Here is a 19,317-nt window from a genome sequence, read left to right as displayed (position 1 = left end):
CGCAAAGAAAGGTGATGGTTCTCAATTTGGTCAAGCAGGCAGAATCCATGGCCAGATTGAAAGGTGCCTGGGAAAACTTATGAAATGCTATGACAGCAGTCTGTAATTCTATCAATTGGGCTGATCCAGCCTCATGACTCTCTAAAAAAAAAACCAAAAAACAAAACAGCGACATCAATGGAAAGATTAATGTAATAAACTTGATGAGCAGAAACTGCTCGCAGAACCTCCTCCAGCATCTACTATGCCTGTGGGGGCAGTGTCAGAGGTGACTTTAAATCAGAGTCCCCCTTTAATAGAACAAACAAGGGAGACAGTTGTGTCGTGGTCAGTCCCATATAGGGGCACAACCATGTAAAAGTCCATTAATATTTGGACATCATTCATGCAGTGTCTGCACTGAATGCAAAAAAAATAATTGCACCTCCAAATGCAGGACTGTCCCAAAATTATTTGACCCTCAAATAATTTCAAGGAGGTTGTTTCTGGAGTCACTTGCAGCTCCATATCATAGGCAAATGCCAGCAAATTTTCACAAGCCTTATGGCAAAATCTCCATTGATATTTCTGTGTGGGCTCAGTATTAATGATAGCTGGCACCAGAAAGGCAAATTTCGGTCTGTCATCGGGATGCAAAGGAATTGTAAAAAACAATCCTTCAGATCCACAATGAGGACTAGCTAATCAGCATTAAGCATGGCAGGTGAAGGCATGCTAGCCTGCAACATCCCCATGCTTCCCATCATAGCATGAACTTTCTGGAGGTATTATAGCAACCCCCATTTCCCAGACTTCTTCTTGATACAGAAAACAGGAATGTCCCAGGGACTGGTTGAAACTTCAGATCACTGTTATCCAACTGTTCTTGCATCAAGTCATGGAGGGAGACTAGTCTATCATGAGAGAAGACAACAGAATCTGCTGAACAAAGAGTCAGTCTCAAGTTCTTCTTTGCATAGAATGTGTCAGCATTGGGTCCAACGGTCACTCCGGGGCCCATCAGCAAACCTGACAATTGTGATGTCCACGCCAGTGTCAAGAACCCGCGGAAGCTAATCTCTGACAGCATCTCACCAAGGATAGACAGGGTGCAGACCTGTTCAGGATGATCCCTGGCTGTCAGAACAGCAGTCCAGTGACCCAGAGAGGTCCAGGCAACCCGAAGCCACCATCTCCCCGCAGCTGGGTCTCAGCTCTGCAAACATAAAACTCAAAAGGTACAAGGTGAGCAAATCCAGATCCCGCAGGGATAGGAACAGGAGGGGTGAGTGTGGAACCCATGGCAGAAATGCACCCCAGGAATTCCAAATCAACATCCCCAAGGTGAACAATGATGCCTTGGGCAGTGATATTCAACCACGCCACAAGAAGAGCACTTATGCCCTCACCAAAGCTTTCGGAAGCACATGGAATGCCTGATACGCTCAGCTGCACAGTCATTTGACAAGAGGACAAGGTCCACAAGCCAGCCGAAGAGGCTCCAGCAGCCTGGGACCCTTTGTCCGTCAAGGCCACCGGCTTCTGTCCCGCGGCAGCACCACCGGAGCCAGTGGTAACCAGCTCAGGACCTTGGTCTGCCGCGGACGCAGGAGGCGACAGGGGAGGGCCGGCTTCAGCTGCAGGCTCGGGTGATGCCCGGGAACCTGAGGGGGGGGGGGTTGGAGGCAGCCCGGGACGGCCCGCCTCCAGCGCCGGGAAGGACCGAGGTGCCGGTAGAAGCACAGCCTACGAAGCCGTGGCACCGTCCTGCTCTGCTGCCAGGGAACAACCCGGGCTTGCAGGAGGGGAATCCCGCAGCATGGGGCCAGCAGAACCCGGCCCGGCGTCCGCAGCACCCGCCCCCACGCCCCACGAATCCGTAGCGGGGGGGCAGCACTCAGAACTGCCCGTAACAGTGGTCCTTCAGGGGCGAAAGGTCCAAGAAGCGGTGGTGGCCGCTCCTCCAGTGGAACAGCGTGCGCGGCCGCCGGCGGGGGGCCTGGGCCCGGCCCGTCCCCCACCGCAGGGTACGGCACGGCCCAGCCGCAGCAGGGACACGGGACAGACCCTGAGGCATCCCCCAGGGTCAGCGCCGCCCCCCGTTCAGGCAGCGCCTCATCGGTCTGTGCCGGGAGGGCACACAAAGGAGGCAACCCCGCCCCGGGCTTCTACCGCCGGGGCGCCGGCCTAGGCGGGGTCACTCCCACCGGTCCCACGGCGACCCCATTCAACCCGCCAGGGGCCCCGGCGATCCCAGGGGAGCTGACCTCGGGACCCGACCTCAGAACACTGCCGCACCTTCGCCAGATCCCCAGCAGCCGGAGCAGCTGGGACTCATAACCGACCAGCAGAGACTCGATCAGGGAATCACCTAAAGTGTCCCAAGCTGACTGCGAAAAAATCGCTTCAACCACAGGGAAAAACCCCTCAATTCTGCCATACTCACACAATTGCTGAAAGTCAGCATACGAAACATCAATCCCTCTCTGATCCAACACCGCATACCATATTTCCATAACCAGGCCCTCTGTAGGAGAGAGCACAAAAACAGCCATAGCCACAGGGTAGATAGTACCCTGTAACCGTCACGTGCAAGACACGTCGGGGTTCACCAGATGTTACCGCTGAAGATGAGTAGATCACACGGACACAGGTTGAGGTGTGGTGAAAGAAAAAGAGCAGAGTTTATTTTTAGGCTTCCGACCACGGCCAGGGATTGGATGGTCAGGATAACACTTTCTCACTGCACTGGCCATGAGAGATGCCCATCACAAGACGTGTAACAGAAAGAATGTACACATATCTATATTTACAGTCACTGTCCTGGGAAAGTCCTTAGAAAACTATGTTAGCAAGCTCAGAAGCTGAGTTTTCAGGGTTACAACTGACAGTAGTTTTGACCATTGAAAAGTGAGATCAACCTGCAAACACTACCCATTTAAAACCTAAGCCCGGGAATTTCTGCCTTCTTTTCGTTTCGGGCTTTGAAAAGTAACAGAACTCCAGCTGGCTCCCGTCCCACCCCCCCCACACCCCCTCCCAGGCCATGCGACCCAGGCAGGGGCTGGGCTGGGCCTGCCGCGGTTCCTGGGAGGGAGATGGAGCCTGCAGGACTTCTCCTGGCCCTAAGCCAGGGCCGGGCTCTGCTGCAGCCTCCTGAGAAGCCTCCAGAGTAGCTGAAGCTTTTCCCAGGAGGGCCCTGGTCTGGGTGCTGCTGAGCTGAAATCTGGGACCATGAATACCTGTTACAGTTTGAGCCAGATTTTAACCCTTTCACCTCCCAAATAAGACCTGCAGATTTAATTATTTTTCCAGAAAGAAGAAAGCGAAAGTGATCAACATGTAAAAAGACAACATAAACTATTAAAGCCAGTGAAGGAAGAAATTAAGCCTCTGATAGGGAGAGAAGAGATGCTTTAATAAGCTGAAATATTCCATTGTTAAAGCTATAGAGATGGACAATAATGTTCTGAAAAAACTTTTTTAATTTATGAAAAAGTATTTTGGGGGGAAATGAAATATTTCAAAGTGTAGACCTGAGCAAAAGTAATCCATTGATGAAGCTGAGCAGATAGTGAAGTAATCTCATAAAATGCTGCAACGGAGAAAGGGAAGTGGGAGTTTGTTGCAGTCCGCAACCTCAGGATCATGTCCAGGGAAGCTATAGTTACTGGGATCCAGCTTAGGATAGGAACAAGATGAGCCTCTGTTCATTAAACCATTTATTCAGCCTGGGAACAAACTGATTCAGGGACAGAGAGCACCAAACAAAGGCAAGGTGAGGGGTTTTGAGGGACAGAACTAAGGTGGAGTTCAGGGTCAGGGACCACTAGGAACACGGCAAGAGAGAAACCCCCAGGGACTCAAACCCAATCAGAACTCCTGGGCCACCCCTCACAAGGGGTCTGGGGTGGGACAGCTTCATCCAGGGCTCACACTGCCTATCCCCCAAAGCAGGAGGTCAAAATTCACAGTACCTGAGCTTACAGCTATGCCTCTCACTTTAACAATGCTTATCTGAAACTAAATCTTTGCCTCCCTGAGGCACCTCACAACAAGAGTTGATATAAATACTTGGCCCCCAAGAAGAAAAGAAAAAACTTCTGTTCCCAGAAATAATCACAGAAACAGGTGAAGAGAACTTTTGCCTTTGAATAACTCATCCTTAAAATGACACCTCTTAACTTTATGGCCCATAAACACACCTCAGAGTGATGTGAAATGAGAAGAGAGGACTGACAGCAGAGTTTCCGGGTGGCTGACATCAGAAGAATAGAAAGCCATGAGAAAACAGGTTTTTTGTGAAAAACTCTCAGTAGAATGACAAAAGAAAACTTCTTTTTCTCTACAAAGACTGATAAAAAAGCTACTATATAGTTGAGACTGCTTTAACCACCAAGTTTTTTTCTCTATGTTGTCAATTAAACAAGAGAATGGTTGGGTGGTGGGGAAAAAGGTTTCTGGAAGTTTTATTCTAGTTTCTTATTCTTGTAATTTTGTTAATAAACTTTCTTTATTCCTTTTAAGTTTTAAGCTTGTTTCGCCCTTCTCCTAATCCATATCTCACAGCAAGAAATGAGTAAGTTTTCTAGTGATTTTTTAAGCTAGTGCTTTAAACCCACAACATTATTTGGTGCATTAGCTGAAAAATTAAATTGGCAAATCTAAACTACTTCAATCAATGGCCGCTGTCTGAAGAAAAACTTACCCATGTTAATGAATTGGTTGAAGAGCAATTGAAAAAGGAACATAGAATACCCTCTGCGAGCCTATGGAACAAACCTATTTTTACAGTCCTCAAAAAATCAGGAAAATGGAGATTATTAAACAAACTTGGAGCCATTAATTCTGTAATGCAGGATATGGGACTCCTGCAAGCCGGCTTACCTTCACCATCCATGTTACCTGTTAATTGGCAACTGTTAATTATTGACCTAAAAGATTGCTTTTTCATGATCCCTCTGCATGAGGATGACAGTGAAGTTTGCCTTCTCAGTGCGGTCCATTAACCAGGCAGAGCCAGCAAAAAGGTATCAATGGGTTATATTACCACAAGGAGTGTGAAATTCTCTCACAGTGTGCCAGCTGTATGTTGCCTGGGCTCTAGTCCCGATGAGAAAACAATACCCACAGCATCTTATCTATCATTACATGGATGATATTCTGATAGCAGAACACATAGATGCGGCACACCTGCTACCTGCCTTGCAGCAAGAGTTGCAAACGGCAGGCCTTCAAATTGCCCCTGAAAAAGTTCAACAGGCCTCATTCAAATATTTGGGAATGCTTATCACTGAAGCCCAAATTCTGCCCCAAAAATTGACTATTTGTATGGAAATTCAGACTTTGACTGATGCTCAAAAGTTAATTGGGGACATACATTATTGAAAGGGGGAAATCAAGCCAATTTTGTGCACAAAATGACTGAAAAACAACAGAAGCTCTGACTCAAATTGCCACTAAATTAGGGAATTCCTTTGCAGATCGCTGGCCTCCTGCTTTGCCATTGTCTATAGCTGTGCTGAATAAGGAAGCACACGTAATGGCTATACTAATGCAGTGGGATAGCCAGGCTAAACAATCACTAAAAATCTTGGAGTGGGTGTTCTTACCATTTAATTTGAACAAATCCTTAACTACGCTAATGTAGGCTATAGCAAAAATTGTGATCAAAGCATGAAAACGGACATTGGAAATAGCAGGAATGGAACCCCAAAGTATTTGGCTCCCATTAACAAAAGATTACTTGCAATGGTCATTGCGGCATTCAGACACCTTACAATGGGCATTGTTGAACTTTGCAGGTCTCATTATCACTCATTTCCCTCCTCATAAGCTTTTTTCTCTGCATCAACAGTGGAAGAATTACCTTGATTATCAAGGCAACCTGTAGAAGGCCTCATGGTTTTTACTGATGCCAGTCGGAAAAATTCTAGAGCAGGCCTTATTTGGCAGGACAAAGGCAAATGACTCAGAGAAATCCTTGAGGTGCTAGGAGATTCTTTACAGGTTCTTGAGTGCTGTTATCAGTGTTTGAAAAATGTCCAAATGATCCCGTTAACACTGTCTCTGATTCTCTCTATGTAGTAGGTGTTGTCGAGCGCATGGAGAGAGCATTGCTGAAGGAGTTCCAAAACCGGTGGTTGTGGCAACTCTTTTTGCAGCTATGGCAGTTAATTCTCACAAACAGGATTATTTTATTACCCATATACTGAGTCATTCTGGACTCACGGAAGGTCTGCCCTTCAGAAATGAAAAGGCTGACCAACTGGTGGCACCACTTTGGGCCTCAGCTTCACCCACCATTGATAAGTCTGGGCAAGCCAGAAGGGCTCATGAGTTTTTCAGCAAAGTACAAAAGTTTTACACAAACAATTTGGAATTTCATTGCAGGATGCTCAAGGAATTGTCACTACTTGTCCACAATGCCAGGGCATGATTGACGGATTAGGTCCTGGAGTTAACCCTCATGGTCAGGGACCCTTGCAATTATGGCAAACTGATGTGACTATTTATGCCTCTTTTGGTTGCTTTAAATGCATTCATGTAACCATAGATACTTTTTCTGCCATGGTTTGGTCCACTCCAATGACAAGTGAAGGGTCTTGCTTTGTAATTCAACACTTGCAAGGCTGTTTTGCCGTAATGGGTTTGCCTCAGGAAATCAAAACAGATAATGGGCCAGAATACATAGCCCGACAGGCACAGGATTTCTTAGCTTGTTGGGGAGTGAAGCATAGCACAGGTATTCCAGGTAACTCCACAGGACAAGCTACTATTGAAAGGACACATCAGGTACTGAAAGGACTACTTGATAAAAAAAAAATGGGGGAGGATGGGCTAAGCCCACAGGATAGAGTGCTGAAACCAATTTATGTTATGAATCATCTACGGTTAGTAGGTAATCGTAGTGAACCACCAGCAATTACACATTACTCAGGCTTGCAGCAAGATTCTGAATTGGTACAGCACCGACCAAAAGTTCGCTTTAAAAATCCTATGACTGGGTTATGGGACGGACCTGCAGATTTATTAATGTGGGGGAGGGGTTTTGTTTCTATTATTACAGACAAAGGACCCTGATGGTTACCAGTGAAATGGGTGTGTCCCTGGCTTGAGAAGGATACTCTGATCCCTGATATTACCAATGAACCAACAATCAGCGCTACCTGAAAGCATCTGTTGCCCTCAGAACTGTGAACGCTTTTGCTATCCTTGGGTGAGATTAGAATGTGTGGAGTGTGGATCAGATAGGTGGTGTGAGTTTAGAGGAAGAAGTTTTCTAAGGTGTATAGAGTGCAGACATCGGCACACCCAAGAGTTTAATACCTGGGTGGTGTTTTCCCAAGTGACAGGCATAACAGTTAATTCCCCTGAAACCTGTCAAGAAGGTGTAATATATGTTGGTGTAATTCGTGTTTTATTGTACACATATAAAATAAAGTATAAAAGCATGTTTTATGTAAAAAAAATCACAAGCAGTTTGAAATTGCAAAAGCAGCTGCTGGAAAACCAGGAATTTGCAGAAGAAGGACCGAGCTATTAAGATAACACAGAGAAGAGGCGGGTCCACCCAAGCAAGATAAGCGCTCTAATGACCCAGTGATTAACACATGATACCGACCTGATCTGATTCTCCAGGACCATGCATCTCAGTGTCGGTTTCCCGAAAAAATTACTCAGACTTGCTCTCCTTCTGAAAAAACTCACCACAATTCTGCATCTCAAAGCCTGCTTCCAGAAAAAAACTCAAACTTCATCTCCTCAAAAAACTCATCAGCAGTAATTGCATAGCCTCAAGCTGAAGAAAATCTATAAAACTCAGCTCTCCAAAAGACAGTTTCTGAACTTGGGGGAATCAGTGCAACAGAGGCTGATTCAGAGTTCACCCAGTGTCAATCCCGGGCTCGACGCTGACAGTGATTGTGGTTGTTTCCAAAATTCGATTTTGCAAATTTTTCAATAAAATTTATTATTGATAAATTTGGCTGTATTTCATTTATAACAAAGGGATGAGTTTGAGAATTAAGAGCAATTGAGACAGACTATTCACTGGTATCATAACGGACTTCGGAAGCTCAAGCAAAAAGAGAGCGAGAATAAGATCAAGGATATTGAATATGGGAAAGGAACATTTATCCCAGTGTGATAAATGTAACCTTGGATAAAAAATTCGTGAAAGAATAAATAAGTATATAACTGTATTTGTAACAATGTAAAAATTATATAAAATATAGTGTGGCCTAAGGATTTCTCCCCAGACCCAGCAGTAACTACCCATTCAGGCGGTAACGACCCTAGGCGACGTTTATCAGCCTGAAAGAAAGAGCAGGACATGGACAATCAGGTTAAACAATGAGAGGAGCCAGCCTGAGATGCCCATCGGCTCCACACCGCACCTGGACACTCCACCCTGCAAGCCCCAACTGAAGATGCAATCAGGCCAAACAATGAGAGGAGCCCAGCCGAGATACCCATCAGCTCCGCACCGGACCTGGACACTCCACCCTGAGAGTCCAACCGAAGATACAATCGGGAAGCACTCAGAACCTTTCACATGCGAAAGGACTCTGCCCAGTCGTCTATTGATTCAGTTCCACGGTTCCAGGAAATTCATTCAACCAACCATCTAGACTCTTTGTTGAACAGTAACTGCTCAGAGTTTTGGCCTCAGGACACAAAATCCCTATAAAAACCCCGGACAGTCTACCCTCCTTCGTGGATTTGGGAACACCTATACCTTTGGGTATAGACCCCTGTCCACCCAGCGCTGCGCTGTTTATTTTATTGTGGTTTTTCTTCGTTGTTCATTTTTATTATAAAAATTGTTTTATAATAAACTGTTCTTTTATTTAACCTAAATTTGCCTTTGCATTTATAACAGATTGGTGCTGTGACTCGGATCGGAGAAACTGCGGGGAATCTCACTGCCCAGGACGGGTACCCCCGCTGATTTTGGAGGCCTGGTGAGTTGAGAACCCCTGTAGCAACTTTTATTACTCACCTCATGACTCCTCATGATGTTAAATGTTTGGCAAATCTATTGCTCGCACTGACACAATATGCAATATTTATGGTGCAATGGAAAAAAAGACTGGAGAATTTAATTGTGACATATGCAGGGCATGCAAACCAATCCCTGGCTGCCTTAACTATTGACCACCTAGCGGGGGAAGGGCTGCATACCAATCCTAATGTGCAAGCTGCTTTACTGAGAGAAGCCCTACAGGGTGTGAAAAACAAGGTTCACTCTCCTGGTAAAATTTAAAACGTTTAATAAAAACAATAAGAGAAACAGAAAATAAAACAAAGAGTAATGGCCAGGTGCCTTGGTGCTCTGCCAAAAGCACATTTGGTGTCTTGGGAACACCCTTTTTATACCGTTTCTACTGCATAGACTTTATGCATATTCAAACTTTTCCAGGAACTTTTTTGCATGGCCACTCCTTGGGTCTGCCTTTTTAGAGCATGCGTATTTCTTGGCTTTGCGGTTTTAATTCCTTTCTTATCATCCTTTGATTTGGGCTTTGGCTCCTTTTTCCACAGGTGGTGAGTGTTGATAGCAGCCTGGGCCCCATCATCTGTTGGCTGGAGGTTATCCTACCCGCTCAGGCAGTTAAAACACACTATATCGACCTACACCTCAATTCTTGCTAATAGCAGGAGAAAAAAAAAAAACTATATTCACACATCAAAGTTATTTTAACATTATACATTTAACATTCATCTTAATACTTGCGAAAAGCCAACATCACAATATGCATTTATAACAATTGGATCACAGAGGCAGCTCGTTTAGCACTTCATAAGGTTTCTGATGCCAGGACTCCGCACAACAGTCCTTCATAAATATCAAACAGGCCCCCTAGGAGCCCTATATGCAATTTGTCGACAAATTAAAACAAACATTGGAGAGACAAATAGATAATGTACAGGCGAGAGAGGTTGTACTCCTCAAATTTGCTATAGAAAATGCTAATGAGGATTGTAAGTGCCTATTGAAATCTCTGCCCCCCGAACCTGAGCCCACTTTGCTTCAAATGATAGAAGCCTGCAATCACTTGGGAACATTGCAACATACTGCAGCAGTTGCCTATCAAGCTGTGGGGCAAGGTATTGCTGAGGCTTTTGCTGCCCTGAAATTAATTCCTGGAAAGCAGTTGATTTGTTTTGGCTGTGGGGAACCTGGACACATCAAGAGACTGCCAAAAGGTGCAAATACAAAAGCCCAAAGCCCTGGGTATATGCTCTTGCTGCCAGAAGGGCTCTCACTTCCCTAATCTATGTGGCTCCAAGTTCCATCAGAATGGCCAACCTTTACAGGGAAACTCATCTCGGAGCTTGGGACGGCGACGCGTGCAGACACAAATCTCTCAGCAGACACAGCAACCAGGAGCAACTGTCAGCTTCCAACCAGCCCAACCCGCCCACACCAGGCCATCTCTGATCTATGCCCAGCTACCCCAGGGAGAGCCGGACTGCACATATCAACCAGTAACACAGTAACATTAACTGATTGCTCGGTATTTTGTCTCCCTACAGGAATTTCTGGACACTTGAAACCTGGTTACCACGCTTTGCTTATAGGTAGATCATCCACCTCAATAACAGGGTTATTTGTGCTGCCAGGAGTCATTGACTCTGACTCAGTTGGGGAAATAAAGATCATGGCTGGGACCCCCAGCCACCTTGTGTGGTCCTGGCTGGCAGTAATATAGCCCAACTCATACTTTTTCCAGCAGCACCCCTATCTGCATCCCCGATAGCTGAGCAGAGGGGAGGGGGGTTTAGTTCTACAGGGGTTCCACAGATTTTTTGGACACAGCATATTACAACTCAACACCTCACATGCCAATGCAAAGTGACTCTAGAAGGCAGGACCATAGTTCTAACAGGTCTCATTGATACTGGAGCCGATGTGACTGTTATCTCAAAAAGCCAAGGGCCCAGGGACTGGCCATTAATGATTGCTCCTCAGATGCTCTCAGGTGTGGGTGGGAATAGCCAAAGCCTGCAAAGCCAACACTTGGTACAAATTACAGGACCTGAGGGGCAGGTAGCCACAGTTAAACCTTTTGTGTTGTCTGTCCCCCTGGTTTTGTGGGGGAGGAATGTGCTGACACAGTGGGAAATTTTCATGCATTCTAATTTTGTATAGGGGTCATTGGGACATGCAACACCCCCAAATTGACTTGGAAAACCTCAGACGCTGTGTGGGTAAACCAATGGCCCCTGTCATTAGATAAACTGCACGTGTTACAAGAATTTGTACAGGAACAGCTGAAAAAAGGACATAGATGGATGCTAACTATGAAGCAGAGAGCACAGTGCCTGTAGAAAATTGCAGGCCGCATAACTTTCTCAGTTTTGCCTGAGAAAGTGGCCTGGGAAATCATAAGGAGGAATTAAAACAATCCTCAGAGATAGAAAACAGCCTTGCAGGTGCTGTTTGTCTGTTCCTTGTTTTCTTGCAAGAGAAGGTTGAGGGGTGGTGTACCCCACTGACCAATGATGGTGATGTGTTAGTTTACTAACCAATAAGAGATTTACTTTTCTGTACTTTCACGTATTGGTCTATAAAAAAGATTGGAGGTAATAAACCGGAGAGAAATTCTCCTGTTTGACTCCCAAGAGAGTCTGTGTCGTTCTTCTCGCTGTTCCCAATAGAGCGACAGACATATAGTCCTGGCTTATAGCCCTTGGAATTCCCCTGTGTTTGTAATCAGAAAACAATCTGGGGGGTGGAGGTTGTTACATGATTTGCGCAAGATAAATGAAGTAATGGAAGAAATGGGAACCCTCCAATAAAGGCTCCCTTCCCCTTCCATGATCCCCAGAAATTGGCATATGACAGTGATTGATTTAAAAGATTGTTTCTTTGATATCCCACTGCATCCAGATGATGCACCAAAATTCAGTTTTTCTGTGCCAAGCATTAATATGCAGACACCATTAATTTGATATCATTGGGTAGTATCATGTCGCACTATATTAGGAACGGCAAAGACAGTATGACACTGACTACCTTGGCTGCATTGTTCAAGAGAGCAAAGTTTATTACTCTTAATCTTCTTTTATACAAGTGTTCGAAAAAGTCCGAGAGGTAAAACTCTCATTGGTCATTAAAGCAACACACCAGCATCATTGGTTAAATGGAACACTACCCCTTGACTGTTTCCTAAACAACACCAGCTAAGATTGTTGTCCTTTACCAAGGACTGTTTGGATTCTTTTGGATTCTTTCTTATGCTTTCTCAGGCCAGACTGAGAAGGCTGTGTGACTTAGTTTCACACAGGCTCTGTTCCCTGCTTGGTTTTTGCATTTAGCATCCACAGTATTACCCCAAGGAATGCTCAACAGCCCTTCCATCTGCCACTGGCATGTCGCAAAAACCCTGATCCTGATTCGGGAATGTATGCCTGATGTTCTGTTGTACCACTACATGGATGATATTCTTATCTCTGCAGAAACAGTGGTTTGAATGGATGCAGCAGTGCTGGCTGTAAGCCAGGCTGTTACATCAGCAGGTCTAACCATTGCTTCTGAAAAAGTTCAGAGAACATCCACATGGAAATATCTGGACTGGCGCAGAGGAATGCACTCTATTTCAGCACAACCTTTGCAAATTTTAACTGAAATCAAAAATCTGCATGATGCTTAAAAATTGCTGGGAGCAATCAACTGGGTTCACCCTGTCCTGGATTAGGGCAAAATTTGGGAGAAAACCTCCAGCGGGGCTCCCCCCGGGAAGCAAACCCACGTGGCCCTTTTTTTCTCACCCCCCCACCGGTTCGGGAAGAGATTTCTCTGAGAGAAGTGGAAAAAACCTGTTTATTTCACAGGCACAGCACTACCCAGCACAAGAATGAATGATATCACATTACAAAACCTCTCGCCCTTCAGAAGAGATGACAAACTTCAGAGGGTCTCTTTCCTGTGGGTGTTCGCTCTGTTATCAGTCCTTCTGGCGCTGGAAAATGCCGCTGCCCAGGCTGGGCTCCCGGTAGTCCACGGGTGCAAGCTCCCGGTGCTCCCTCGAGTCCCTAGTCCAGAGCAGGTTCGATTCGTTTCAAAAAAGGGAAAGAAAACAGTCCAGGAAGACTTCTCTGCTCCGGCTAGTTGGAAAGCCAAGGCGATCTGTGTCTTGTTGTCTGTCTGTGCTGTAGTCAAAACTCCCGATGAGGGGGGAGCAAGTACAGTCTCTGATAACAGACTCGGTGCTTCTTTTCCACTCACTTTTACTCTGAGATGGAATTTTAAGAATACAAAACCTGTGTCTGGGTTAGGTGGACAAATGGGGATACAATTTAACATCATAATCAACCCAGGACATTCCACCCCTTATCCCCATATCCTCGACTTACTGCCAAAACTAACATTCCAACTCTGCACACATTTACATACATAGAAACTTCCCCTCCGTTCCACCCAAAAAATACAAGCACACATTTCCTTCTATTTCATGTCTGAGTGGTTTAATGTACAGACAATGGCAGTAACCTTTTACCCAATGATCAGGTCTCTCTGAGGTACACATCATGTTGTTCCATCTCTCTGCATTATCCACCGTGTACAACCTGGTCCTTGAGCAAAGGCAACCCCACAAATGGGTTTGTCTGTGCTCGAGGTAGAATTGACCCAAACTGTCTTTCCTAGCAGACCTCTGACATGTACCACTGGGACTTTGTTTCCGTCTACTACATGTAAAGACTCAGACTGGGCAGGACCTGCTCGGTTGGTAGAACCTCTGGTGTTGACTAACCAGGTAGCCTTTGCTAGATGTTGTTCCCAGTTTTTAAAAGATCCTCCACCCAGTGCCTTTAAGGTAGTTTTTAACAGTCCATTGTACCTCTCCACTTTCCCGGCTGCTGGTGCATGGTAGGGGATATGGTACACCCACTCAATGCCATGTTCTCTAGCCCAGCTGTTTATAAGGTTATTCTTGAAATGAGTCCTATTGTCTGACTCAATCTTCTCAGGGGTGCCATGCCTCTAAAGGACCTGCTTTTCAAGTCCCAGGATGGTGTTCCGGGCAGTGGCATGAGGCACAGGGTAGGTTTCTAACCATCCTGTGGTGGCTTTTACCATTGTGAGCACGTAGTGCTTGCCTTGGCGGGTTTGGGGCAGTGTGATGTAGTCGATCTGCTAGGTCTCCCCATACTTGTATCTGGACCACTGCCCACCGTACCAGAGGGGCTTCAACCGCTTGGCCTGTTTGATCACAGCACATGTCTCACAGTCATGGATAACCTGAGAAATGCTGTCCATGGTTAAATCCACCCCTCGGTCTCGTGCCCACTTATAGGTGGCATCTCTACCCTGATGACCTGAGGCGTCATGAGCCCATCGGGCTAGGAACAACTCTCCCTTATGTTCCCAATCCAAATCTATTTTTGACACTTGTATCTTTGCAGCCTGATCTACCTGCTTATTATTTTGGTGTTCCTCATTAGCTCTACTCTTGGGGACATGGGCATCTACGTGGCGGACTTTCACTGGTAGTCTCCCTACCCTGGTAGCAATATCTTTCCACTCTTTAGCAGCCCAAATTGGTTTTCCTCTACGCTGCCAATTAGCCTCTTTCCACCTCTCCAACCATCCCCACAGAGCATTGGCCACCATCCATGAATCCGTGTAGAGGTAGAGCTTTGGCCACCTCTCTCTTTCCGCAATGTCCAGGGCCAGCTGAACAGCTTTGAGTTCAGCAAGTTGACTTGATTCACCTTCTCCTTCAGTGGCCTCTGCGACCTGTCGTGTGGGGCTCCATACGGCTGCTTTCCATTTCCGGTTCATCCCTACAATGCGACAGGAACCATCAGTGAAAAGAGCGTAGCATGTTTCTTCTGCGGGCAGCTGGTTATATGGTGGAGCTTTTTCAGCCCTTGTCACTTCCTCTTGTTCGTCATCTGTGAGACCAAAATTTTCACCTTCAGGCCAGTTTGTAATTATCTCCAAAATCCCAGGGTGATTCAGTTTACCAATACGGGCGCGCTGCGTGATGAGGGCAATCCACTTGCTCCATGTGGCACTGGTTGCATGATGGGTGGAAGGAACCTTTCCCTTGAACATCCACCCTAGCACTGGCAGTCGGGGTGCTAGGAGGAATTGTGCTTCAGTGCCAATCACTTCAGAGGCAGCTTGGACTCTTTCATAGGCTGCTAAAATTTCTTTTTCTGTTGGGGTGTAGTGGGCTTCGGACCCTCTGTAGCTTCTACTCCAAAATCCTAATGGTCGGCCTCGAGTCTCCCCAGGCACTTTCTGCCAGAGGCTCCAGGACAAGCCATTGTTCTCGGCTGCAGAGTAGAGCACGTTCTTCACATCTGGTCCTGTTCTGACTGGGCCAAGGGCTACTGCATGGGCGATCTCCTGTTTGATCTGAGCAAAGGCTTGCTGCTGCTCAGGGCCCCAGTGGAAATTATTCTTCTTCCGAGTGACTAGGTAAAGAGGGCTCACAATCTGACTGTATTCAGGAATATGCATTCTCCAAAACCCTATGGCACCTAAGAAAGCTTGCGTTTCCTTCTTATTGGTTGGTGGAGACATTGCAGAGATTTTGTTGATGACATCAGTAGGAATCTGACGCTGTCCATCTTGCCACTTTACCCCCAGGAACTGGATCTCACGAGCTGGTCCCTTAACTTTGCTCTTCTTGATGGCAAAACCAGCTTCCAGAAGGATCTGGATGATTTCCTTTCCTTTCTCAAACACTTCTGCTGCTGTGTTCCCCCACACAATGATGTCATCTATGTACTGTAGATGTTCTGGAGCCTCACCCTTTTCCAGGGCAGCCTGGATCAGTCCATGGCAAATGGTGGGGCTGTGCTTCCACCCCTGGGGCAGTCGGTTCCAGGTGTACTGCACTCCCCTCCAGGTGAAGGCAAACTGAGGCCTGCATTCTGCTGCCAGGGGAATGGAGAAAAATGCATTAGCAATGTCAATAGTGGCATACCACTTCGCTGCCTTGGACTCTAGCTCGTACTGGAGCTCCAGCATGTCTGGCACGGCAGCGCTCAGCGGTGGAGTCACTTCATTCAATGCACGATAGTCCACAGTCAATCTCCATTCTCCTTCAGATTTACGCACAGGCCAGATGGGGCTGTTGAAGGGTGAGTGGGTTTTGCTGACCACCCCTTGGCTCTCCAGCTCTCTGATAATCTTGTGGATGGGGATCACAGCATCTCGAGTTGTTCTATATTGTCGGCAGTGCACCGTCGAGGTGGCAATTGGTACTTGTTGTTCTTTCACCTTCAGAAGTCCTACTGTAGATGGATTCTCAGACAGTCCAGGCAAGGTGTTCAGTTGCTGTACACCCTCTGTCTCCACAGCTGCTATCCCAAATGACCACCTGAATCCTTTTGGGTCTTTGAAATACCCACTTCGGAGGTAATCTATGCCCAAAATGCATGGGGCCTCTGGGCCTGTCACAATGGGGTGTTTCTTCTACTCATTTCCCGTCAGGCTCACGTCTGCTTCCACCAAGGTAAAATCCTGTGATCCCCCTGTCACACCAGCAATAGAAACAGATTCTGCCCCTACATGTCTTGATGGGATTAGCGTGCACTGTGCACCAGTGTCAACCAAGGCCTCATATCTTTGTGGTTCTGATGTGCCAGGCCAACAAATCCACACAGTCCAAAAAACACGATTTTCCCTAGCTTCTACCTGGCTAGAGGCAGGGCCCCTCTAAGCCTGGTTATCCTTCTTTCCTTTGGTATATGTCTTGGATGTTCCTTCAAGGGGATCGGACATGTCATCATCATCATACCTGGCAGTCTGGCTACGGGCAACTGGAGTTGCTTCTCTTTTGGTGGAACTCCCTTTGTGACTCTTCTCCTCCTTCAATTCACGCACCCGTTGTGCCAGAGCTACAGTAGATTTCCCATCCCATCTCCTCATGTTCTCTCTGCAATCACGCAGGAAGAACCACAGCTCAGCTCGTGGGGTATACCTCCTCTCCCGATCGGGGGAACGTCTGCGTTGAGTGCCAGGACCTCTGATCTGTACTGTTGAGATTTGGAGAAGGTCCTCTTTAATCTCATCTCTAAGTTTCTTGTGATTCTCCTCTATCTTATCCTCTAATTTCTGCAGACGTGTTTCTACAGCTGCAATTCTTGCATGTGTGGGGCCATGCACGGCATCTGCATATGCTCGAAGCTTCTTCGCCATATCCAGCACGGTCTCCTCCCTTTCATCTCGTTTCATCATTGCTAAAGCAGATGCATATTCTTGTGGCCCATGTCGTACCAATTTTCGCCACATCACGGAGGTACATGGCACCAAGTCTGGATTCTTAGTTGGTATGTCATCTGAAAAAACACTCTCTGCCACTGCCATTTCTCTCAGGCGTTGGATCCCTTGTTCGATGGTTTTCCACTGCGTTTGCTGCATGTAGAGATCATCTACACACAGATATCTTTGGGCTACACTTTCAAGGACCCGTGCCCAGAGACTGCGAGGGTTAGCCCCCCTCATCATCCCCTGGTCGATAACCGGATCATGTGACAGGGATCCCAGATGCCTCGCTTCAGTGCCATCTAGAACTGTTGCTTCACCTGCGGCATCCCACAGATGGACTAACCAACTAATTATAGATTCATCAGGTCGTCGAGTGTAGTCCTTCCTCAGGCCACGAAGATCTTTCAGAGAAAAAGACTCAATATTAGCTTCTGATCTTGTTCCAGTTGCTTTGACTCTTGGTTTTGTGTCAGGAGGCGTTGAGGGTCCTTCTCCTGCATCATCATCATCATCATCATCATCCACTGGTCGATCGGTTTTATCTGTGCACTTTCCACTTCTTGTGCTAGTAGCAACAGCCATTGGTTGAGGCTTGCTGTCCGGTTTAGCTACCAGCTTTGTAACTGGGAGGTTGGCTGCAGCCTGAGTAATTGGGGTAGCTGTTGATTTACCTCCCTGTCCCCTTCCTTCTGTTTGCTGCCCTACAGTATCTAGCAATGTACGGTACGCATATGCCAGGGCCCAGCTTACTGCAATGATCTTTTTTTCTTTGGAATTATCCTGACACTTCTCTTTCAGATATTTCCCCACCTCAGCTGGATTCAGAATTTGTTCATGTGGGAAATCCTAAACTACAGGGTCAGAAAATTCCTTCAGGATTTGGCCCATATCCTCCCATTCTCCACCCCACTCAGGACTTTCCATGCTTGATTCAGGGGTTTCATCAGTCCCTCTAGAAATCTCAGCCCTCATTCTAGAGAGGCTGGAGACTGTATAGAGGAAACTTACCAGATTAAATGCCAGAAAGATGGTCTCTTTAATATTCAGGGGAAACTGAACACTCGCCAATAGTGATGTAACCGATTCAGAGGAGAAGAAGGAAAGGAAAGGTTGAAAAGCCTCATTCCTTGCTCCTCCTCTAACAAACTGGGTGCATAACCATACCCATGAATCCTTTATATTTGGAACAGACTGCAGCACCTGAATAAACTTCTTGGAAATCATAATCACTAGGCCCAGCCCAATAGCTATTCTAATCCGTGCCCCTCTACTGTAAAAGCTATGTGTTAGGGACAATACCGGGGCTAGTTGTGGATAAGAAAATAAACCAAGGGACCATAAAGGTATTAAAATCTCAAAAAAGCCTAGCGACCAGAAACACATGAAGGCCTGCACCCCAAAAGACATTATTAATTCAAGCAGCATGGCTGGATGGCTAGGGACTGCTTTATCTTATCCCAATACAAAGTAATTGCCACTTCAGTACAATCAGTACAGGGTTTTACAACTCTCTTGTGCCCCACGTTGGGCGCCAATGAATGTATTTGTCCTGGTTTAGGGCAAAATTTGGGAGAAAACCTCCAGCGGGGCTCCCCCCGGGAAGCAAACCCACGTGGCCCTTTTTTTCTCACCCCCCAACCGGTTTGGGAAGAGATTTCTCTGAGAGAAGTGGAAAAAACCTGTTTATTTCACAGGCACAGCACTACCCAGCACAAAAATGAATGATATCACATTACAAAACCTCTCGCCCTTCAGAAGAGATGACAAACTTCAGAGGGTCTCTTTCCTGTGGGTGTTCGCTCTGTTATCAGTCCTTCTGGCGCTGGAAAATGCCGCTGCCCAGGCTGGGCTCCCGGTAGTCCACGGGTGCAAGCTCCCGGTGCTCCCTCGAGTCCCCAGTCCAGAGCAGGTTCAATTCGTTTCAAAAAAGGGAAAGAAAACAGTCCAGGAAGACTTCTCTGCTCCGGCTAGTTGGAAAGCCAAGGTGATCTGTGTCTTGTTGTCTGTCTGTGCTGTAGTCAAAACTCCCGATGAGGGGGGAGCAAGTACAGTCTCTGATAACAGACTCGGTGCTTCTTTTCCACTCACTTTTACTCTGAGAT

At 46.6% G+C, this 19,317-nt stretch overlaps 1 protein-coding gene across 1 annotated transcript; it reads right to left on the bottom strand.

Moving 5' to 3' along the window:
* Positions 1-1,505: 1,505 nt before the first annotated feature.
* On the bottom strand, positions 1,506-18,640 carry LOC148183385 (uncharacterized). The gene is given in 4 exon segments (XM_088061461.1): positions 1,506-2,102; positions 2,187-2,369; positions 2,485-2,506; positions 16,746-18,640. Coding segments are annotated over 4 exon segments (2,697 nt in total).
* Positions 18,641-19,317: the final 677 nt, after the last annotated feature.

The sequence above is a fragment of the Pseudopodoces humilis genome, chromosome 12, assembly GCF_049639895.1.
Source record: "Pseudopodoces humilis isolate 2021_Gansu_Grassland_sample_001 chromosome 12, ASM4963989v1, whole genome shotgun sequence".
NCBI classification, from domain to species: domain Eukaryota; kingdom Metazoa; phylum Chordata; class Aves; order Passeriformes; family Paridae; genus Pseudopodoces; species Pseudopodoces humilis.
The sequence above is the reverse complement of the archived record's forward strand: the minus strand, read 5'-3'. Positions and strand labels throughout refer to the sequence as shown.